At 62.3% G+C, this 21,627-nt stretch overlaps 10 protein-coding genes across 10 annotated transcripts; 5 read left to right on the forward strand and 5 right to left on the reverse strand.

Moving 5' to 3' along the window:
• Nucleotides 1–104: 104 nt before the first annotated feature.
• On the reverse strand, nt 105–1,610 carry PFL1_02051 (uncharacterized protein; the record flags this gene model as incomplete). Its single annotated transcript, XM_007879562.1, has 1 exon — nt 105–1,610. One exon carries the CDS (start codon nt 1,608–1,610, stop codon nt 105–107), a length of 1,506 nt encoding a protein of 501 aa, XP_007877753.1.
• Nucleotides 1,611–2,575: 965 nt separating this feature from the next.
• PFL1_02052 (uncharacterized protein) lies at nt 2,576–4,744 on the reverse strand (the record flags this gene model as incomplete). Its single annotated transcript, XM_007879563.1, has 2 exons — nt 2,576–3,114; nt 3,211–4,744. The coding sequence occupies 2 exons, from the start codon at nt 4,742–4,744 to the stop codon at nt 2,576–2,578; spliced, it is 2,073 nt and encodes a 690-aa protein (XP_007877754.1).
• Nucleotides 4,745–5,211: 467 nt separating this feature from the next.
• PFL1_02053 (uncharacterized protein) lies at nt 5,212–6,540 on the forward strand (the record flags this gene model as incomplete). Its single annotated transcript, XM_007879564.1, has 1 exon — nt 5,212–6,540. The coding sequence occupies one exon, from the start codon at nt 5,212–5,214 to the stop codon at nt 6,538–6,540; it is 1,329 nt and encodes a 442-aa protein (XP_007877755.1).
• A 159-nt stretch (nt 6,541–6,699) lies between these two features.
• On the reverse strand, nt 6,700–8,350 carry PFL1_02054 (uncharacterized protein; the record flags this gene model as incomplete). Its single annotated transcript, XM_007879565.1, has 6 exons — nt 6,700–6,988; nt 7,063–7,251; nt 7,347–7,401; nt 7,517–7,975; nt 8,137–8,243; nt 8,334–8,350. 6 exons carry the CDS (start codon nt 8,348–8,350, stop codon nt 6,700–6,702), a joined length of 1,116 nt encoding a protein of 371 aa, XP_007877756.1.
• Nucleotides 8,351–9,467: 1,117 nt separating this feature from the next.
• On the forward strand, nt 9,468–9,996 carry PFL1_02055 (uncharacterized protein; the record flags this gene model as incomplete). Its single annotated transcript, XM_007879566.1, has 3 exons — nt 9,468–9,473; nt 9,575–9,684; nt 9,906–9,996. The coding sequence occupies 3 exons, from the start codon at nt 9,468–9,470 to the stop codon at nt 9,994–9,996; spliced, it is 207 nt and encodes a 68-aa protein (XP_007877757.1).
• Nucleotides 9,997–10,202: 206 nt separating this feature from the next.
• On the reverse strand, nt 10,203–11,165 carry PFL1_02056 (uncharacterized protein; the record flags this gene model as incomplete). The annotated part of the gene is made up of 1 exon (XM_007879567.1): nt 10,203–11,165. One exon carries the CDS (start codon nt 11,163–11,165, stop codon nt 10,203–10,205), a length of 963 nt encoding a protein of 320 aa, XP_007877758.1.
• A 1,305-nt stretch (nt 11,166–12,470) lies between these two features.
• On the forward strand, nt 12,471–13,739 carry PFL1_02057 (uncharacterized protein; the record flags this gene model as incomplete). The annotated part of the gene is made up of 4 exons (XM_007879568.1): nt 12,471–12,495; nt 12,579–12,755; nt 12,858–12,932; nt 13,033–13,739. The coding sequence occupies 4 exons, from the start codon at nt 12,471–12,473 to the stop codon at nt 13,737–13,739; spliced, it is 984 nt and encodes a 327-aa protein (XP_007877759.1).
• Nucleotides 13,740–14,393: 654 nt separating this feature from the next.
• On the forward strand, nt 14,394–16,287 carry PFL1_02058 (uncharacterized protein; the record flags this gene model as incomplete). The annotated part of the gene is made up of 4 exons (XM_007879569.1): nt 14,394–14,816; nt 14,894–15,007; nt 15,092–15,426; nt 15,519–16,287. The coding sequence occupies 4 exons, from the start codon at nt 14,394–14,396 to the stop codon at nt 16,285–16,287; spliced, it is 1,641 nt and encodes a 546-aa protein (XP_007877760.1).
• Nucleotides 16,288–16,343: 56 nt separating this feature from the next.
• Nucleotides 16,344–19,744, reverse strand: PFL1_02059 (uncharacterized protein; the record flags this gene model as incomplete). The annotated part of the gene is made up of 9 exons (XM_007879570.1): nt 16,344–16,361; nt 16,454–16,520; nt 16,624–16,744; nt 16,868–17,133; nt 17,248–18,065; nt 18,147–18,180; nt 18,304–19,009; nt 19,077–19,475; nt 19,627–19,744. 9 exons carry the CDS (start codon nt 19,742–19,744, stop codon nt 16,344–16,346), a joined length of 2,547 nt encoding a protein of 848 aa, XP_007877761.1.
• Nucleotides 19,745–20,315: 571 nt separating this feature from the next.
• Nucleotides 20,316–21,448, forward strand: PFL1_06851 (uncharacterized protein; the record flags this gene model as incomplete). The annotated part of the gene is made up of 2 exons (XM_007879663.1): nt 20,316–20,471; nt 20,567–21,448. 2 exons carry the CDS (start codon nt 20,316–20,318, stop codon nt 21,446–21,448), a joined length of 1,038 nt encoding a protein of 345 aa, XP_007877854.1.
• Nucleotides 21,449–21,627: the final 179 nt, after the last annotated feature.

The following is a 21,627-nucleotide window of genomic DNA, read 5'->3' on the forward strand; positions in this document are numbered from 1 at the left end:
CTCAGGCCGCTGACCCTGCCGCGTGATGCCATCACTCGATTTGATGGTATCTGTCAGGCTCATCGCTATCGATCGCACGACAGCAAAGCAGGCCAAGGTCACCGCTACTGGTACAGCTGCCAATCGAACCGGACGGCGCTGCCCCAGGTGTCGTGGCAGACACCCATGTCGACGCTGTCGATCAAGCTGGAGCCGTCGTCTTCGCTACCGAGCTGCAGAAGTTGGACCTTTTGGCCGCCTCCTTCACCGCCGCCGCCGCCACTGCCACCCGCAGCCGCCTTCTGCCATCCTCCATGCTTGGCGGTGTTCGGATCGCCAGTTTTGATGAACGAGAGCCACCTCTCCCTCAGCTCCTGGGCATACGACGTCTGACGAGGAGACAGCCCGCCTCGGCCCGACTGCGAGTGTGTGTCGAAGAGGGCGTATATGTCGTCCTCGTGGCAGACGCGACCGCCGGCAGAGCAGTACGTGTTGCCGTCGTTGCTCGGGTAGGTCATGCCCGTGTGATGAACGGCAAGGTAGAGGTTGAGTCTGGATGCGGTAGACCACGACCCACAGCGGTACAGGCCGTCGGTGGCGGCCTCTTCGATGCTGCACCGCAGCCCGTCGTCGACGTCGTGCTCCGAGGCGGCGAAGTAGGCGGACTGGGCCGAGAGGATGTCTCCGCGACCCTCGTTGAACAGCATGTCCAGAATGTCGCCGGCAGACAGGTCGACTTGCGACATGGGTCCGTAGTTGGCATCGAGGCGGATCTTGGATGCACCCTGGGCCGTAGGCTGCAGCATGCTGCCCACCTGAGATCCGGCTTCGTTCCGGACCGTAGTCATGATGACATCTCTGATGGCGCTGCCGGCGGACTCGATGCCCTGCGAAAAGTAGGAACCGAGAAAGGGCCTCCAAGGTTCCCCGACGGGGATGGAACCGTCCTGCTGGGGCAGCATCGAAGCGGCGTTGTCGCTGGCCTGCAGCACGTCCTGCGCCGACCTGGAGCGAAGGCATGCCAGATCTCCGCATCCCAGCTGCTGCGCAACGCTCTTGCCGAGCATGCTGTTGGCCTGGGCGGTGGCGGGACCATAGTTGGATGGGTCCGAGTGCAGGATGGCGCGGTGGAAGAGCGAGTTGGCGGCTGGAAGCGTGAGGAGGGTGCGGACCATGTGTGCGCCGCTGCTTTGACCCGCCACCGTGATCGAGGAGGGGTTGCCCCCGAACTCGGCAACATGGTCTCGCAGAAAGAGGAGGGACTGGACCACGTCTCGCACCGCCTGGTTGCCCGGCACCTTGTGGGCGCCAGATTCAGCATTGACGGAGGCTTCATCGAGCGTCGAGTCGGTATGGAAGAAACCGAACGCTCCGAGGCGATACTGGACGAAGACGACGAGCACGTTGCCCTCCGATGCGAATTTGCTACCGTCGAGGCCCGAGGCGGTCGAGCTGCCCGAGGTGAAGCTGCCGCCGTGAATCCAGACCAGGACGGGAAGGTTGGAGCCGGATCGGGCCGAGGAGGGTCGGTATAGGGTGATGTAGAGGCAATCTTCGCTCGCTGCGTTGCCGCCTCGGCCTCCATCGCCCGACTGCATGCAGGCGGAGGGGGTCTTGCTGCCATCGAGCATCGAGGACCAAGATAGAAGAGGCTGGGGCGCGGCGAATCGGAGCGGTCCAACGGGTGGCTCGGCGAAGGGCAGGGTGAAGCGATGGGCCTGACGGTCGACCAAGGCTCCGCGGACCTTGCCGAGAGAGGTGGACACTACAAGGGGGGAGGAGGGGCCGACCGGCAGCCCACAGCTTGAGGCGACCGAATGGAGGAGCAGGCAGAGGAGAGGGATGAACCACAACATGATTAGAGAGAAGCAGGAATGATGTTGTCGATTAGAGGGTCGGTTTGATAGCGTAGCGCAGGTATTAGGGGCGTAGTCCAAAGGGCGCTCCTTCACCTGGAAGGAGGCAGACGGCTGGAACGAGGGAAAGGAGATGGCGGGAGCGAATATGGGCCGTCCATCGTCAGCACAGATATAGTCCCTGCGGCGGTGCTTCGCAGGTGCCGTCGGGCCGGGCTGACCTGTGCCTGAGGCACAAAGGAACCTCTGGAGCCAGGCCGACTTGCTTTGGGCGAGAGGTACAGCTTGCTTGAGCATGGACATGGAGCGCCACGCGTCGCCGTGGGTGCGGGGCCACCCGACAGCATCCCCCTTTGTCCTCGGCTGATCTCAGGTACCACCAACAAGGCATCGCCGGCCCTGCCTGCGCGGGTCGCCCGTAAATTGTCGCGTGGTGGGTACGTGCGACGTCGGCAACGCCCCGACATGGTCATCGAACATCACTCGTCCCTTTGTCCTGCAGCACGTCCTAGGTGCACCTTGCTTGCTTGGCGGTTGGATCTCGAATTAGTCTGCTCTCGGATTGGATATGCGTTTGACCACCACATGATGCGAAAGCAAGGTCCCTTTGTGCCGCCACTTTCGCTTTTCGACGCCGCCCCATAAACCCAATCCGGTGCAGACCAGTCGCGTTCTCCTTCTTGCTGCACCAAGACGAGATCGAGACTCCTGCTCCACACTCCAACATCATGCCGACTGTGTCAAATGGGCTGATCTTCAGCTGCGAGCTGCTGCTGCTGCTGCTGCTGCTGCTGCTGCTGCTGCTGCTGCTGCTGCTGCTGAAGCTTCTTCTCCCTCTCCTTTCTCTTTTTCTGTTCCGCCTTTTTCCTGTTGAGCTCGGTCTTGCGCCTCTTCCTCACTACCTCGACGTCCTCGTTGGCCTGGCTGCCGTCGTGCGCCTCTTGGTCCGCACCTTCCGCTTCTGCTACGCCTTGGCCCTCTCGTCTGATGAAACAGGCTACGAAGAAGCCGTTGCAGCTCTCCGTATTGGGGTACTGACCCTCAGAGAAGGGTGTGCCACCTGGGATGCAACGGATGACGCTGTCGGCGATCCTCTCGTCGCCTTGGCACTCGTCGACCTTGCCACGCACCGGCCAGCTGGGCAGCACCTGGGCACGAGGTGCCAGCGTCCATCCGTGGCTGCTCGCCTCGGCGCATTGCAGTGCACGAACGACAACATGCTCGTTCTCCTCGGCGTGGATGGAGCAGGTCGAGTAGACGAGACGCTGGAGATTCGGAACTGTCGCGGTGGCGCGCAAAGGCAGATGACAAGGCGTAGGTTGAGAGGACTGGAGGAATGCAGCGAACAAGGATGCACCTGACGGAAGGAACTCACAGCGCATCGCATGGCGGATCATCAGCAATTGGAATTCTGCCAGCTTCTCGAGCCTTTGTTGCTTCTTGGTCTTGCGCTCCTGTGTCTCGTCTGGCGAGTCAGCGGACGAGACGTCCTCGACGCCCTTGTCCTCGCCTGCGTGCGGCCTTGCTGGGGCATCTGGACCTTCGGCCACCTCATCCGCCTCCTCTGCGTCGGCCGCCTCTTCGTCGCCCTTGAGATGGTCGAGGCGGTTGACGATGCCGCTTCCACTGCAGCTTGGGTCGACGAGCATGTACCTCACGCTGCGCCACGACTCATGCTCTGGGTCTGTCTGCAGGAAGTCCTGGTTGATTGTGGTGACGTTGCCCAGCGCGAGCTCCTTGCCCTTCCCTTTGTCCCTCGCGGGGGGCGATGCAAGTGCGCCGGAGCGGCCGAGGAGCTTGGTCAGGGTCTTGTAACGCGGTGCGGATCGTTCAAAGGCGGTGAGATGTCCGTGGCCTCGCATCAAGGCGCTGAGATGGCTGGTCTTGTTGCCCGGCGCCGACGTGGCATCGATGGCGCCGAGCTCGGCCTGCCGCTTCCGTTTTCTTTGTCCATTGTGGCTGAGCCCGACGTCGCTGCCTTCTGATCCCGGAGCAGTGGTGAGTGCGACTTCTCGCTCCCACTGGAGGGGATCGAGGATCTGGGCCGGCATGCAGCTGGCCAGATCTTGTAAGACGAGCAGGCCGTCGCGGTAGAGTTCGGAGGCGAGGATGGTCGACGTGCTCTTTGGCGGGAAAGCGAGGAGAGAGGGAATGTGACTGGACACGGCGTACTCGTTGCTGGCTACGAGCTCGGTCCTGCCTCGATCGAGTCCAGCCTCTTTCCAGCCTCGTTCCGCCAGCCAGGCTTTCACATGCTGGACGGTGGTCTTGAGCTCGTTGACGCGGGCCCAGCGAGGGATGGTGCGCACGATATCGTCAAAGGAGCGCCCGTCCTGGGCGCCTGCAATTGCGCCGGCACGAAGGTCTTGGATTCGCGACTTGCCCGCCCTCAACTGCAGCTTGACCAGCTCCGAGTGGAGGCGAGCGCGGTGACGCTCGATGGCGAGCTTGGGCGGCCAGGCCTTGGCCGCCTGGATGCCACGGTTCGAAAAGAGGAGGTCGTGAGCGAGGACGAGGAGGAGGGAGGTGGTGGTGGGTGTGCTGGCTGAGCTCGGCGCGCTGCCGTTGCCCTTTGAGGCAGGGGCAGAGGCAGAAGATGTCTTGTGCGGCTTCTGCGTGCCATTTGCTTGCCCTCGAAGTGGTGGTTTGCCGCGTTTAGAGGTGGGCGCTATCGCCGCAGGTGGGTTGGAGGGGGTCAAGGAGCGGTCGGGGAAGGATCTGCGCTCGAGTTTGGCGACATTGACGTGTTCAAGCACCTGTGTCAGGGGATGACGATAGGCAAGGGTGTTTACGAGGAGGGCGAGGACGCGTTTCGAGTCATGGTGGGGCGCAGCGGCAGCCTTGACCGACTGGGTGTTTGCGAGGATTTTGTCGAGGGATGCTGCTGTGCGGAGGTAGAAGTCGGCCATGGTTGCAGGTGGGGCGTGGTGCCGTGTAGAGCTATAGCCGTCGTCGTCGTCGCCGTCGCCGTCGCCTCCGTTGCCTCCAGTCGCTACGTGGCCGTCGGAGGGAAAGAGAGGCAAGAGAGTCAGAGATGCCGCAGCCGAGGAGGAGTCAAAGGAGCAAGAAGAGGGAAGAGGTGCTCAAGGGGTGCGGCTCGCCTCTGCCCCGGCTTGGCCAGGCCAGCTTTTTTCTTGTCGCGTGCAGCCAAGCAGGGCCTCGCCCGAGTTCCGATGTGGAGCAAGAAGTTTTGCGGCAGAAACACCGTCGGTGTCAGAGCAGAGACGTCGAGGGCCGGCCCAGTTGCCACGTCCAAAGTGGCGTCGACTGACGGCCATCAAAGCTAGGGCCACCTTCACCTTCCATCATCCATCCCACCTACACCTCCTCCTCCCTGCGGCCTCCCCCTAAACACACACGCAAACAGCACCGCACCATGGTCGAGTCCACGCGGCTCTACGACATCCTCGGCGTGGCGCCCGACGCCTCCCCCGCCGACATCAAAAAGGCCTACCGCAAGCAGTCGCTGGCCAACCACCCGGACAAGAACCCAGACCTGCCACCCGAGGAGTCCAACCAACGCTTCGCAGAGATCAACCACGCGTACGAAACGCTCATCGACGACGACTCGCGCGCCGCCTACGATCGATACGGCGAAGATACCCCGGGCATGGGCGGCCCGGGCGGTCCTGCAGACATGGACGACTTCCTCGCCAGCATGTTTGGAGGTATGGGCGGCATGGGTGGCATGGGTGGCATGGGCGGCATGGGCGGGGGACCCAGGACCCGGCGGCGAAAGACTCGCGGAGAAGACGCAGTGATCCCCTACACCGTCACCCTCTCGGACCTCTATACGGGAAAGACGGCACACTTCAACATGACCAAGAACGTCCTCTGCTCGTCGTGCCAAGGCACCGGCGGCCGCCCGGGAGTCGTCGAAAAGGAGTGCGTCAAGTGCTCTGGCCAGGGGCGCGTCCTCAGCCAGCGCTCCATGGGCAACGGCATGATCGCCCAGAGCTGGGCCGAGTGCACCGACTGCAGCGGCCACGGTAAAAAGATCCGCGACAAAGATCGCTGCAAGCGCTGCAAGGGCGAAAAGACGACAAAGGCAAAGGCAAAGCTCGACGTCGAGATACAAAAGGGCATGGTCGATGGGCAACGGATCGTCTTTGAGGGCGAGGCCGATCAGGAGCCCGACGTCAAGCCGGGTGATATCATCATCCAGCTCCAGCTCAAGCAGCACGAGTCGTTTGAGCTAAAGGGGCTCGACCTCCTCACCACGGTCCGACTCACCCTCTCCGAATCGCTGCTTGGTTTCTCCAGGACCGTCCTCTCGCACCTCGACGGCCGCCACATCCACGTTACGCGCTCCTCGATCACCCGGCCCGGCGACATCGACGTCGTCAAGGGCGAAGGCATGCCCCGCTATCAAGACCGCTCCCAGTTCCGAGGCGACCTCTACATCCGCTGGGAAATTGACTTCCCCACAGATGCCCAGCTTCGCCTCTCGGAACCCTTCCAGGCACCCTCGTCCAAGGCCAGCGTGGCAGAGGTCCTCGCGAGCCTCCTACCGCCCAAACGGCCTGACCTCGAAAAGAAGGACGATACCATCGAAGATCCCGTCGAGCCTGTGCCCGCCAAAATCGAGCAGTTTGGCAGCAACACCGCCAGAGCCACAGGCGGCCGTGACGACGATGACGGATGGGAGGACGAGGACGACTTCGGGCAAGGTGGCGGACCTGGCGTACAGTGCGCGCCCCAGTAGCCCCTTTTCGCCTTCTTTGCAACTTGCGTGTTGTACAAAAGTTGATTCAGCATACCCCTCCACAGAGTGACGGGTGGCAATAGGTACGACGACGCCGACAAGCAGTCGCTTCCACCACTCATCACTGGACGGACCCGCACCCGTGACCCGGCTTTGCAACTACGTTTCGCCAAAGTCGCCGTGGCCGGTCTGTTTGGCATGCTGCACGGCTTCCTTCTCACCCTTGACGCCCTTGCCGCATATCTTGCAGCAGAGGGTGAAGGTGGCGGTGTCGGTGTAGTAGCGCCGCTTCTTGAGCTCGTCGCACAGCTTTGTAGCTGCCTGGAGGACCGGGTCGCTGCCGACGTCGAGCGCAGCGTCACCCAAGGATGACATCGAGGGGAACAGCGTGGTGCCAAACTCGGCCGGCGAGTCGGGGCTTGGCAGCAGCGCGAGGACATCGTAGTGTCTGTGGTCGTTTGTACACCAGTCAGCGCCCATCCATGCACTGCTGCGCTTGCGGTGTGTTCCTGGGTCACTCACATGCCCGAGTAGACGACCAGGCCGCGACTCTCGTACCCTCGATCCTCGCCGAAGCGATGCACCACGCCTGAGGCTACGTCGATGGAGTCGATCTCGACCTTGAAGTGGTCCGAGAGGATGGACAGCTCAATGGCACCGCCCCACGCCTGCGGCGACTGTATCTTGGAGATGTAGCTCTCCCGCGACTGCCTGCTCATTGTTCCCAGTCGCCGACAGCAGGTGCAACAACGGCGTGAGCAATCCCTGATGAGTACCGGAGCCAGGCTTGTTCGAGATCGACGCACCCGAGAACCACGTCGGGATAGTCCTGTGGCTTGGCTGAGATGGCATCGGCAACGACTGAGGACAACGTGACAGGAGGGCGATGGAAGGGCGATGGAAGGGCGATGGAAGGTGAGGTCGCGTACGTCGGCCTGTACGAAGCAATGGGCAGCCCTTGTTTCTGGGAACTCACTGCCCCTCAGCCTCTGGCAGATGTCGCTGCCCAGCCGCTGTTCGAACAGGAAGCCGACCGAGTTGAAGAGGCAGGAATTGTCATCGGGCACGACCTTGAGGGTCAGGAATCCGTCCCCGCCATCGACTGGCACAGCTACTTGGCCGTCCTTTACAGATGCTGCTTTCCTCTTGGTGGGCGTCGTCAAAGGAGGAGACGGCTGGCTGGCGGTGAGGGAAGGATGTCCGAATGTCGAGGCAGGCGTCGCTTGCGATGGAGGCCGACTGTCTGGCACAACGGACGAGGCAGATGCCGAGGAGCTCTGCTGCGGCTGCGGGGCCGAAAACGCCGAGCTTGATCCCGCCTTCCTGGCTACGACAACCTGGTCGCCAGGCTTGAGCTTGAGCGGTGGCGACGAGAGGAGCAGGTCATCAGGCTGGTCCAGCAGACTGAGGGTGGTGGGAGGATAGCCGGTCTTGACTGCGTCGGACCGGGATGCCATCGACGATTATCCAGGATCGAAGCACGCAGGGGGCAGATAACTAGGCAAATTAGGCGTCGATGGAGGACTCGCCGGAATCCAGGATGACCGAGTGCGCCGTGATCGGAAAGGTGCGGTTCAGGCAGAGCACCCTACTCACGCTCTTGGTTGACTGGATCGATGCCCGAGAGCTCCTGCACAAAGGCCTGCAGGGATTTCAACGACGTTTCGGGCGTGAGCTTGAAGGTGGCGGTGCCCTCCGGATGTCTAAAGGGGGCTGGAGGCTAGGGGTTGCGATGTCAGGTGCCTGATGCTGCGCAACGATGCGGCAGGGCACCGTCGATGCCGACCGCTCACCTGATCCTAATCATCATGAACGTTTCCAAAAGCGGTCCGGGGCCACTGCAGCTATTCAAGGCGACGTGGTCGGGAAGGCGGTCGATGGACAGAATCGAGGTGGCACCGAGTCGACGAAGCAATAATACGAATAATCATGGTCAGTCAGGGGCCCAAGTAACGCCGGGCGGAAGCGGGCCGAGCCGGGGGCGCCGGAGAGGAACCGAAGACCGAGGACGGAATCGAGGTGCCAAGCCATGGCCAGGAGGCCAACGTTGCAAGTCTAGCCAATTCGGGCGGCTGGGTAGCGAGGTCGAGCTTTCTCGTCTCGATATGGAAAGCCAGGAGTAGACGTACGTGCTGCACTGTTCGGGATGGGATGATGGTGGGGCTGCGAGAACCGACAGGCAGACGTCGGCCCGCGCTGTTGCCGTTCGCCGTCCAGCATGGCAGGCCTCGCCGGGCGAGGCCACTGGCGTGGCATGGCCTCCACATGCACCTCAGCGAGCCATCCATCGGACGCGTATGTATCGGCACGCCCGCCCGTCAGGCAGCCAGGCCAGGCCAGGCCAGGCTAGCTCAGGATGTCGACGGGCGGGCAAAACCGCCGACGCGACCCGTTCCGTCCGGCTGGCTCGGCCACCGCCAGCAGAGGTTGGGTCGTGGCGGCCACTCTGGCTATCGAGCATATGGACCCTTCCTACCAACGAGATTGGACCTTGCCGCCTGCGCTCGCAGTGTCTAGGCCGGCGTCACTCTGGCCACCCGTGCTCTGGCCATCCGAGAGATGCCAAGCAATCGCCGTACGCTGAACCTGCCCTTTTTGGTACGAGATGGCCCTCGACCTCCCTGCCGTGTACGGGTCAGAGTCGACGGGGCAGCCAGCCTAGCCATATTGGAGCTTGCCTGTCCACCACTATTGCCGCTCTGTCCTGCCCAGCACCTCATGTTCGAAGGGCAAACGGGTACCGCAAGTGTCTGTGACCGCCCACTTGCGGATCCAATGGGGGGATATAAGAGCGCCTTTCGAGCACACGACATCGGCTCATCCCTCATCCAGCTCATTCACCTCATTCAGCCGTACTCCTGACGATCAACGACCCTTGACGATCCCCAAGCTCCTCTTTCCACCTTCGATTCCCACAATCTCCAAAGATGGCCGTACGTAGCGCCGCAGTCACATCACTGGACCGTCTACCAGACCGCGCATCTCGGTCGACCGTGCGAGGCTGACTTTGTTGACGTCCCCTCGATCCCAGCAGTGCCCCTGCAACAACAACTGCGCCTCTTCGTCGTGCACCTGCGCCTCCGGCAACTGCAAGTGCTCGACCTCCAGCTGCGCTTGCAAGGGCAACAAGCTGCGCGTCGCAACGTGAGTCGCGTGGCGGTCCTCCATCCCCGGCTGCCTTTTGGCCCGCGCATCCGAGCTGACCCGCCGAGGCATCGATCCGCCCACATCCTATCCGCCTGCCCGATATCTTTAGGCCTTGCTCGTGCGAGGGCAAGTGCCCGTGCACCAACTGAGCCTGAGCAACAGTATCAGAGACCATCTGCCGCTGCGACCCGGACGCCTCCGGGCCCTGGTCCTTGCAGCGTCGTTGGTCTTACCCAGTCGTCCAGCTCCGTACCGCCTTTGGTTCCCGCATCCATGTCCGACCTCAGCTCCCAGTTCACTCATAAGTAGCGAAGACGAAGCCCCGAAATATGACATCAGCTTTGACCCTCGGCCGCACCCTGCGACACGGCTGGCCTCAGCGTGTCCTGCAAGCGCGTGTACCGCCGCTGTACATCTGTCAGTAACCTCGTAGGAGACTGATTTCGTATTGCTGTAGACTCCGATGACATTGACACCCGCAAGAAGACGGCAGCGCCGACGATTGACATGCGCGCCTAGAAGGACGACGAGCTGATGTAGAACCACTTGTCGATGCTCGAGTCGATCGGGGCTGCGGGCTGCGGGTTAGCGGCGGGGACGGCCGAGACGGCCGAGTCGCTTCCGCTGACAAAGCCCTTGGAGCCCTGGACCGAGGTGTTGGTCACACTGACGTCGCCGGCGTCGGCCTGGCCCGAAATGAGGCGCTTCCAGGCCTCGTTGCACTCGTGGACGACCTCGGTGGCGTACTTGCGGTTCTTGGCCTCGCCAGAGAAGGCGAACTGGTTCTCGGGCTTGCCGTCGGGGATCTTGTAGATGCGGAACCACTCGTTGGTGGCGCGGATGAGGCCGGGGAGGTGGCGCTCAACGTCCTCGATGTCGTTGAGCTTGGGGGCGAGCGGGTCATTGACGTCGATGACGATGACCTTCCAGTCGGTCTCGCCCTCGTCGAGCAGGGCCATGACGCCGAGGACCTTGACCTGCTTGATCTGGCCCGTGTAGCCGACCTGCTCGCCGATCTCGCAGACGTCGAGCGGGTCGTTGTCGCCCTTGGCCTTGGTGTCTGGGTGGGTGGCCGAAGGGTCCTCCCAGGTCTGGGGGAAGGCACCGTAGTTCCAGATGTAGCCCTTGTGCGGGAAGCAGTTGCGGACGAAACGCAGCTTGCCCTTCTTGGTGTCCTGCTTGAACGGGTTGAAGGTGTCCTCCTTGGAGATCTCGATCTTGGCGTTGGTCCATCGGGGGATCTCGACGATCATGTTGAGGATCGTCTTGGACTCGTCGGCAAAGAGCGGCACATCGTGGAAGGGCGAGGCGGGCAGGCCGGTCTTTGTATTCTCGAGGAAGACGCGGTAGTCGAGGGTGTTGGGGGCACCGACGGCGCGAGTCTTGAAGTCCTGAGCCATGCTGACGGAGCTGAGCTGTCGGACGGTCTGGGAGAGACGTTGGATGGACCTGGCTGCGATCGAAGGGTTCGGCGTCATGCGAAAACGGGCTGCGGGCAGGACAGCGACGGTGCAGGAACAGCGAGAGGGGGGTCAGCAGCGAGCGCGACAGGCCACCGTCACCTTCTTCAGCGTCATCGTCGTTGGGGCCAGTGGGTCAGCCACTCACGGTAAGGCGTCTTCGTAGGATGGTGGTGGGACGAGGAGGAGGGCGGGGACGGCAAGACCAGCTAGCGTAGGTCCAGGCAGGCAGGGAGGGCCTGCCAAGCCGTACGGGCTTCTTCCGGCCAGGGCGGCCAAGTCAGGCCCTGACCTTCACCCGGGGCGGCCGTCGCCGTGGGGCAGCCAGCAATCGATCCCCGCCGCGGTCCGACCAACCCTACAGATGGCCCGAGCTTTCCCGGCCCGAGCTCGATCATGGAAGCTATCATTCTGCTCGGCTCCGAAAAATCCGACTGGATGTCAATCGGGCCGAGGAAGCTCGGTCCACACAGCCTCCCGATCGATGCTATGACGATTTTCGATTTGGCCAGGGTCTCGCCTCCTCATGCCAGTCCGCGATCCGTCTTTTTCTTTCACGCATCCAGCGCCCTTCAGGCCGGGGGCCCGCCCGGCGAGCCTGCCTGTTTGTTCCGGCATCGGCCTATCTTGCGGGTGCGTGGGCATAAGCAAGCTGATTCGCTTACGCCAGACATCTTCGGAAATTATTTCTTCGCCAGGGTCGATCCTTCCAACTTGGCGTGCTTGCCCGAGTGCGTGGCCAGGCGTGGCCTTGCTTTCCATCACGCCTGCGAAGCCCCAGGGAGCCAGGCTGAGGTCGCAGGGCCGGCTCTGCCCATACCTGAACAGGCGTACGCAACGCACGCAAAGGTGCTGCGTCGCACCATCTGGTTGGCTGGCTGACTTCGACGTGACGAAACTCTGGCTGCGGGCCGTCCCGACCGGTACGGTTGTTCGGGTGGCGCCGACTTCGACCTCGCCCACCGTGGCCCTCTTTGGCCCGTAATGAAGGTCAGGCTAGGTCGTCCGGCTTTCACGCTCGCCGCTTCCCGGCACGGCTGGTATTGCAAGAGTTTCCCTGCCTGGCTTCCCCGCCCCGGCTGCCCCAAGGGCCCAGCCCAGCAAAGTCTAGGAAGTGGTGAGAGAGGTTCGGAGGACGAGGTCGAATCACAGCGAACCGTTCGGTGATTACGGAAGGAAGGCGCCCGCCGGCTTCCCCGCACCCTCACTACTCAAAGTCTGTTGTTCCCCGCCCTGCCCAGGTCGCCTCCCGACCACCACATTCACCAACCTCTCACCCGCACTCACATATCCCAACACACACGCATACCCCACACGACCAACATGAGCCAGCCCGGTGACTTTGATGGTGAGTCTCTGCTGAGAGACGATGGCGCGGTTACGGGTTCAGCACTCACACGCGCGTCCCGCCGTTGCGTCCATCTCGTCCAGCCGTCCGCAAGGACATTATCGCCGTTCTGAAGCAGCCCAAGTACGACGATGGATCTGCCGGCCCGGTCCTCGTCCGTCTTGCATGGCACGCCAGCGGCACCTATTGCAAGGAGACCGACACCGGTGGAAGCAACGGAGCCGGCATGCGGTACGAGGCAGAGGGTGGAGACCCGGCCAGTGAGTAGTGCGGTCGAGGTTCGCTGCCCTGTGACTCCGTGCCTCGATCATCGCGGTCGCTGAAACTCAGACAACCTTTCTGCTTTCTTCGCTCGTGCGCAGATGCTGGTCTCCAGCACGCCCGTGTCTTCCTCGAGCCCATTAAGGAGAAGCACTCGTGGATCACGTACGCCGACTGTGAGTTGATCCGAGTAGGGACTAGGGCATTCCACGCAGGATCAACCCGTCCTCTGACAGCTCGACATGCTCCGTTCTGCTTCCCTCTGCGGCCATACAGTGTGGACGCTCGCTGGTGTAGTCGCGATCCAGGCCATGGGCGGCCCCGAGATCCAGTGGAAGCCTGGCCGCACCGACTTTGTCGATGACTCGCTGCTGCCCCCTCGTGGCCGCCTTCCCGACGCTGCGCAGGCCGCCGATCACCTGAGGCACATCTTCTACCGCATGGGCTTCAACGACCAGGAGATTGTCGCCCTGTCCGGTGCTCACAACCTCGGACGCTGCCACGCCGACCGTTCCGGTTTCGAGGGCCCCTGGGTCAACTCGCCGACGCGCTTCTCGAACCAGTACTACAAGCTGCTGCTCAAGCTGCAGTGGAAGCCCAAGAAGTGGGACGGCAACTTCCAATACGCCGCCAAGGCGCCCGGCGCCGACGACGACGACGAGGAGCTCATGATGCTGCCGACCGACTATGCGCTGATCCAGGACGATAAGTTCCGGCCATGGGTGCAGAAGTACGCCGAGGACCGCGACCTCTTCTTCAGCGACTTTGCCAAGGTGTTTGCCAAGCTCATTGAGCTCGGCGTCTACCGCGACGAGACGGGCATCGCGCGTGCCGACAAGATGAAGAAGGTGCCTTCCGAGTACAAGTCTGCGCCGCAAAAGAGCCAGACGCCCGGCGCTCCGGGCGCTGGCAAGGACGGTGAGGCGGCCCCTCTGGCCAAGCAGAACCGCGAGGGCGTGATGCACGCCGAGGCCAAGCTCTAGTAGGCGCGATAGGGATGAATACCACTGCACGTTTCCGATGTCGCGTTCCCGTTTACTTGTTCCCCACCCATAGAGCCACGCTTTGCTGTAATCGTTCAGAAACCCAGAGGGCTACGTGTGATCTCAAGGTGGGCCTTTGACTCTTGAGGGGTGAGGTGGGCTCGGCTTGTGATATGGCGGCAAGACGCGACACGCGACCAGGTGCTGCTGCTCTTGGTCGCTCGCACCACGCGCACCCTAGAGTGTGGCGCAAACGCGTCTTCTCTAGCAAGCTGCGCTGGCGGGGTGACGCTCCGATCAGGCGAGAGCTCTGTCTGTGGCCTGCTTGGAGGCCATTGCTATGCTGTGCATCGTCGAAGCGGCCTGGAAATGCGACCGAGGCGCGGATGCGACGGAGGGGCCTCGAGGCGAAGGAGCTGCTCACATATAACTATACGTGTCCAAAAGGAGGGCCTCCGGGACCAGTGAGCGGGCGAAGCGAGCGAGTGGGCGGAAGCAGGCCTGGCAAAGGCACAGCCAGACCCTGTGCCCTCCACATGAGCACAGCGACACCCACGACCTCGGCCCAGTCAAGTTCGCCACGTCCACGCTGGATCCAACCCACCACCATCCCCGTCAAGCGCATCGATCCCTCTCCCCGTCCGAGGCGCAGCCATGGAACAGGGTGGCATGATACCACGCACCATCACGCGACCTTCCACACGCAGACCCACCATCCCTCATGCCCACAGAGCTCGCCTCGTCGCTTCCGCCTCGGCCTCAGACTCGGTCTCGACTGCCACCGCATCCCTGGCACCCGCCCCAACACCACCTCCTCAACCGTCCAGCGTAGCGCCAGATCGACAGGCGCTGATCGAAAATCAGCTCGTCGATCTCCTCTTCGGCATCCTCTCGCCTTTTAGCCTGGCAAGTCGGTCCCACGATCAAGACTGGACGCAGCGGCTGTGGGCATCCACCCCCGACGCACCGCTGCACGTCAATAGGCTATTGCAGATCGGCCAGGTAAACGCCATCTGCGAGTCGGGCGTCGAGATCAGCCTGGCCCTGCGCCAGCTCGATGGAATGGGATGGTTTCGCGTGAGTGTGCTGCATCCTACGCCCGGCCGTGGCGGGCCGGTGCTGATCCATACCGTGCCAACGTCCGCATGGCACAGATGAGCGACGACGGCTACTCTTTTTACCTCCGGACGCGCGTCCGGGAAGATCTACAGCCAACCTCGCAGCCGTTCTGGGAGAAGCTGGTCGAACAAGACAGGATCGTCTACACCGTGAGCTGGCGCTGCCATGACACGAATTGTAAAAGTCTCGAGAAGCCCACATTGACCTCGTTCGGCTCGCTCGCCCCGTCGCAGCAAGATCTGCCAGCCCATCTATCGACACCGAGGAAAGTCTGCGCCTTTGTGCACGGACTCCTGGGCGACCAATCCAGCAATGACGAAGCACGGGTCTACGACGCCTACCCTCCGTCTGGCGATATGAAGCCTGCCTGGCTCAGCCGAGCCGACAAGCGGCCTCAGCAGCGAACGCGACATGGCAGCAACGACTGCCACGGCGCGAGGATCCGCTTCGCGCAGGCCTTTGTCGTCCTGTCCTCGTCTGAAGCTGCAAGCCAGCTGGCCACCTCCTATCCTTGGCAGGCCAAAGACGTCGGAGACGCTCACAAGAGAAGGTTGCGAATCCTCACCATGTGGGTCGTCAGCTTTAGACTTGGACGTCGCCATTCAGCAGCCCCTCTGACCCTGCAACTTGCTCGCCGCTTGCCGCATTCCCTGACAACAGCAAACAGTGGATCGCACTGCGATCCGAGTACTTTGCATGGCGTGCTCAGATCCTTGAGCATGGTCGGTCATCCCCTCACAGGGCACGACCGGTCGACGTGGCCCCGACGCTGCGGCGGAGCGAAGATGTCGCCGACGCCCGTGCGATTCCGGCAATACCCGACGAAGATCCAACCAAGACCTATCCTGTCGGCACCATCATCTTCCTGAGCAACATCAACCTCTCCAACTCGACGCTCGCGGACGCTACTGCGACGAGCCGGGCCATCAAGGCGAAGCTGGAGAGGCTGGTGCCTTCATCGGTCGGCTACGTCGATCTTCATCCTCCCTCAAACGGCCCCGGTCCCGGCTCGAGGGAAGATGAGAACAAGGCAGGATGCCACGTCCGGACTCCTGATCGATTCACCGCGCACCATCTCGTCTCCCTCCTCTACTCCACCGCACAATCTGCCTCTTCCTTCCTCGACAGCAACTCAGAGGTGCGCATCCTCGACGGAGAAGAGGAAGAGGCCTACTGGGACGGCATCCCGCCAAAGACGCGGAATGCCGCCAAAAAGAAAGCCCTCGCAGCCATCCCGCTCTCGCGCGCAGCCGCAGCCGCGATTCCGAGGCAGGTTGCGACAGCGACGGGAGGCGGTGGGAGCCAGAGCGCAGCCACCAAGCCAGAAGGCAGAAAGCGCAAGGCAGCCCAGGCGTCTGCTGCTGCGCCAAACGAGCCGCAGCAGCCGCCTGGAAAAAAGGTGGACAGGAATCACATAAAATTTGATTGAGAGCTCGTCCACGGGCGTCTGGAAACTTGGCGTCCAGCTTGCCCCCATCGTCTGCCTCAGAACAGAGCCTGCGACTGCTCGCCGTCCACAGATCGAGGGAGAGGGGCAGATGTGGGGTCGTCAGCCTCGCCGTGACGACGCGGGTGAGGCCAAAATTCCAACTTACCTGGGTCATAGGCAGCGTGTCGGCGGGGGGAACGGTGCAGAGCTTGCCATCTGCGAGGACGTCGTACCTGTCGCGCCCGTCAGAGACGCGCGAGGCGAGCATCGTGCGGAGCCAGAGGGTCAGTCGGGCGAGCGTGTCTGGGCGAAAAGGGAGGCGACACGGGAACTTACGTTTCCGGGTCGACCGAGATCGAAGGCATCTTGTTGTTGAGCTTCATGTCCCTCTTTGAGATGGATCGGCAACCCTTGACGGCTTCCGCCTTTTTCCTGAGCCCGTAACTCGCGATAGTACCTGATCGATGTGAAGCGAGAACGTGGAAGGAGGGGAGTCACCAGTCAGCGAAGCGTTCCTCACGGAAGGGCGGTATGAGAACACAGGGCGCGAGAGGAAACTGATCGGGAGAGCGAAGCCTACCGTTTTGAATGCTGATGGCGCTGACGAACACCCTACTGTTCCAAGCAGCCGCCCCCGCATTTGCGCCGTGCATCGGCCGACCATAGATGGGCTGGACCGTGGGGATCGAAGCATTCGCATCGCCCATCTGCGCCCACGCAATCTGGCCGCCCTTGAGAACAAACTCTGGCCGGGTCCCGAAGTTGGACGGGAGGTAGAAGACCAAGTCCGCTAGCTTGCCGACCTCGATCGACCCGACCATGTGCGAGATGCCGTGAACAATGGCGCTGGTGTACGTGATGAGGGAGGGGGAAAGCGTAGCCGTCGTTGAGCTCCCGAGTTCTGACCGTGTTTTGACAGCCTGATATGGTCACGCCAGGCATACGCTGCGAGGCACTTACGGGTTGATGGTGTACTTCGCCACGTATCGCTTGACTCTCTCGTTGTCCCGCAAGTCTGCATCTCCGCCATCGGGCAGATCCTCCTCTCTGAGCGGGCCGTTCAGCCCGCGCATCTTTGCCGCTGTCCTCCAGGATCTGGCCACCACCTCGCCGATCCTGCCCATGGCCTGGCTATCGCTTGAAATCATGCTGACCGCTCCACTATCTTGCAGGACGTCTTCCGCCGCCACCGTCTCGGCACGGATGCGCGAGTCGGCAAACGCAACGTCTTCGGCGATATCCTTGCTCAGGTGGTGGCAGACCATCAGCATGTCCATGTGCTCGTCGAGCGTGTTTTTGGCGTACGGCCGCGTAGGGTTCGTCGAGCTGGGCAAAACGTTGGCTTCACCGCACACTCTGATAATGTCTGGCGCGTGCCCGCCGCCGGCTCCCTCCGAGTGGTAGGTGTGGATGGTGCGGCCCTTGAACGCGCCAATGGTGCCTTCGACGAAACATGATTCGTTGAGCGTGTCGGTGTGGATGTTGCACTGTACGTCGTACTTGTCGCAGACCGTCAGGCAGGCGTCGATGACGGCAGGTGTGGCACCCCAGTCCTCGTGAATCTTGAGGCCCGCACAGCCCGCCTTGACCTGATCCTCGAGGCCGGGCAGGCCTGAATCGTTGCCCTTGCCGGTGAAGGCGAAGTTGAGCGGTACGTTGTCGGTCGATCGTAGCATCGTACGGATCTGGTCAAGGCCAGGTGTGCAGGTGGTCGCGCAACTTCCGGCCGATGGACCCGTACCTCCTCCAATCAAGGTCGTGATGCCGCTCGCCAACGCCTAGCGGTTGAGGAAGCAAACCCTGCGGCGTCAGACCTCGTCCATCGTTGGTACCACAAAGCATCGTCTCCAGGTGCTCACCTCTTCATGCAGGCCGGGACAGATGTAGTGGACGCTGCAAAGTGGGTGGGAAGCAGGCATCGATCAGTGGTGACGAACCTTGGATGGTCTGTGGACCGCTGCGCCCGGTCAATGTTAGGCCCAGCTCGGCATAGATCTTCTTATCGGCCCGACTCACTGTGCATCGATCGCACCTGCGGTGACGATGAATTTCTCGCCGGCAATGACCTCGGTGCAGGATCCAATGACCATGTTGGGATCCACGCCGTCCATGATGCCCGGGTTTCCTGCCTTGCCGATTCCGACAATGATGCCCTCCCGGATCCCGATGTCGGCCTTGACGATGCCCCACCAATCGACGATGAGCGCATTGATGATGACGACGTCGAGCGTCTGCGAGTCGGCCCGTCCCGAGGCCTGTCCCATGCCGTCACGGATGACCTTTCCACCGCCAAACTTGAGCTCATCGCCATATTTTGCGAAGTCGCGCTCTACCTGAATCCAGAGCGGCGAGTCACCAAGGCGCACTGCGTCGCCCACGGTTGGACCAAAGAGGGCAGCATAGGCGTCGCGGCTCAGTTCAAAAGGCGGAATTGGCTGGTCGTCGACCATTTCGGGGCCTTTTTCGTTGGCATAGCCGGCAACCTCGATCCGGCTTTCGATGGCCGCCATAGCCTCTTGGGTGGTGAGGGCATCGAGCGGCCCCGATGCGAGGTCGTTTCCGCCGGCAAGGATGCGCGTGCCACCGATGTCGACGAGCGTCACGGTACGCGAATCGCCGGGCTCGAAACGAACCGCAGTGCCTGCGGCGATGTCGAGGCGCTTTCCAAGCGCGAGAAGGCGCGGGAAGGACAGGGCGGCGTTGGTCTCCAGGAAAGGGTAGTCTGCGAGGTCCCTCGATCGTTAGCATTCCGAGCAGCTATAGGCAAAGAGGCGGTGCCGGAGACTTACGTGATCCGACCTGGATGGGGCGATCACCCGTATTGGTGACCTTGACCTGGACGCGGGACCGGCCGGGACAAAGCTGAATCGGACCAGCTCCCTGCTTGACGACCAGGGCGCCCGGCGTGCCTTGATCGAGGCCCGGCATCGTGTGAAAGAGGGAGGGATCTGGTGTGGGAAAGAAGCTGCCGTATAGTGCGGCGGCAGCATCGCCGCTGGGGGTGCAGATGGGTTGGTGAACGGTGACGAGGAACGAGCCGTCGGGAAAGGTGCCCTCGACCATGACCTCGTGGAGTAGCTCGGCGACGCCGGGGAGGACGTGGCATCGACCAAGGAGCGTCTTGCCATGTTGCATGAGCTGAGCGACGGTGTGTTGACCATCGCGGATCCTTTCGTGCAGCACCGTGGCTGGTGCGCCGAAGGCAAGAGAGGAAGGTGCGAGGAGGAACCATGATGGGGCCACCACGGGCCAGAGTCAGAAAGAGAGTGGGCGCGTGGGCTTGGGCTTGGGCTTGGGCTTGGGCTTGAGCTTGAGGGGTCGCGCGCGCCTTTGACTCACCAATGAGTGCGGTGGCTTCAGTCTGGTTTAGCCTCACGCCCCGAGCGAGCCTTTTTTGGGCGAGGGTACCGGCATGGTGGAGGAGGAGCTTGTCCTGCTCCCTGGGTAGCAGATGCATTGCGTGGTGGACCGTCAATTAGCGCCAATCGGACACAGAGGAGCGAGAGCGTTCGAGGCGGCGTCAACAAGTGTCGAAGGAAGGCGGCGGCCGTAGTCCAGGTGGTAGTCGTGATGAGACGGTGGACGTGGAAACAGCCGAAGCCAGGAAGGCGATAAGAACGGAGGGGTGGAAGGAGAGGGAGCCCCCACGTTGGGCTGCGTCGCCGTCCGCACCGAGCCCGCTCACGGACGCGGGCCGCGGGCCGCTGGCAGCAGCTCAGAGATAACGAAGCACGACGTACGGGCCTGCCATGTGGAGCAGGTCGCTTGGCACGCACAGAGACCCACCACCCCGGGGCTCATGCTTCCAGGACAGGAAATCAGCATCGGGCCAAACTGAGCCCGATGCATCACGGCAGCATGAGGTTGGCCCGATACTACAACGGCCTGGGGCCTGGCCTAGCCCTCCTGCCCAGGACTGGCAGCTTGACTCTCCTCCATCTCCTCCTCCTTGCACACACGTACCCTCACTGCTCTTAGCTTTTCTCCTTTGCAAGAGCGAGGCGCCCGGCCCAGACTCTCTGGCAGCCATGCCACCGTCGCCATTGACACGTTCAGCTGCGCGGTGGCCAGTACTCTCAAAGGGCAAGCCAGCCGACCTGCCAGGTCGTCGCTGCTTCTCCTCGCGCTCCTCGTCTACAAGCTCCTGCTCCGCTCCTCTGAGCTTCTTGGCCATGTCGACGCAGGTGAGCAGGCTCGCCTCTGTATATCGACCCTCCATATCCGTGCAATCCATACGCGCTCAGCTGACGAGCGTGTGCCCTGCGCGGTCACCCTACAGCTGGCGCCGAGATGTTTCCCGGTCGCAGCACCGCACCCACACCATTTTGGCTCCCGTCTCATCACCACCACTAGCAGCGCTACCCCATCGGCAGCATCTCTTTCAGAAAAGGTCAAAGCCCTGATGCGCTCCTCGGCCCAGCCAGTCGCGCTCGTGACATGCTTTCTTCCTGCGTCGGCCGGCAACAGCTCCAGCAGACTGGTCCACGGCGCAACTCTGTCTTCGTTTAGCTCAATCTCCATGTCGCCGCCGTTAGTAGCCTTCAGCATCAAGACGCCGAGCAGGCTCGCCGATGCCCTCGTATCGGCATCGCCCAGTCCATCTTCGTCCGACTCGCAAGCGGCAGCAGCGAGAACGCAATCTTCGCAGCCGTTACCGCCCGCAGCTAGAGCAGCAGAGAAGCAGGCGACGCGGCCCCATTTCGTTGTCAATCTCCTCGGTCAAGACCAGGCAAACTTGGCAAGAGCCTTTGCTACGCCAGGGATAGAGCCCTTCCCGTACGGCCGTGGTGCTTCAAGTCCCGACAAATTCGGCACCGGGGATACGGCGGCCCAGCAACCCCGGCGGACAACGTCACCGCGAGGGAGAGCACCACATCCATTCGACAGCCACGACATCTTTCCGTGCCACGAGGCCGACGGGATACCCGTTGTCCGTGGCTCACTCGGGGCCCTATCTTGCAGCCTCGTTGCCGACATCCCTCTGGCCCAGCTGTCGGTCGGATCCAGCCAGGAAGGCGAATTTGTGGACCAGAGCGTTCTCTTCATCGCCCGGATCCATTCCGTCATCGACAAGCCGACCGAAGCGCAGGAGCAGAAGCTGCCCCTCGTATACTGGGATCGACGCTTCACCACCGTCAAGGACGGACAAGGACAGGAGTGAAGGAGACAGCAGCCGTCGTTCCCAGCTTGCCTCTTCGCCATGTCTCGGACCTGGCGGGCGAGACGACATTTTCTGGCGCGATCCACCGGTTCGGCCAGGGATGCGCGGGCCGGATCCGCACAGAGGCGGCTTGGTCGATGTGCTTGGCAAACACGCGTGAGGTTTGCTCCGGTTTGCGT

Source organism: Pseudozyma flocculosa (assembly GCF_000417875.1).
Source record: "Pseudozyma flocculosa PF-1 unplaced genomic scaffold scaffold00005, whole genome shotgun sequence".
NCBI classification, from domain to species: domain Eukaryota; kingdom Fungi; phylum Basidiomycota; class Ustilaginomycetes; order Ustilaginales; family Ustilaginaceae; genus Pseudozyma; species Pseudozyma flocculosa.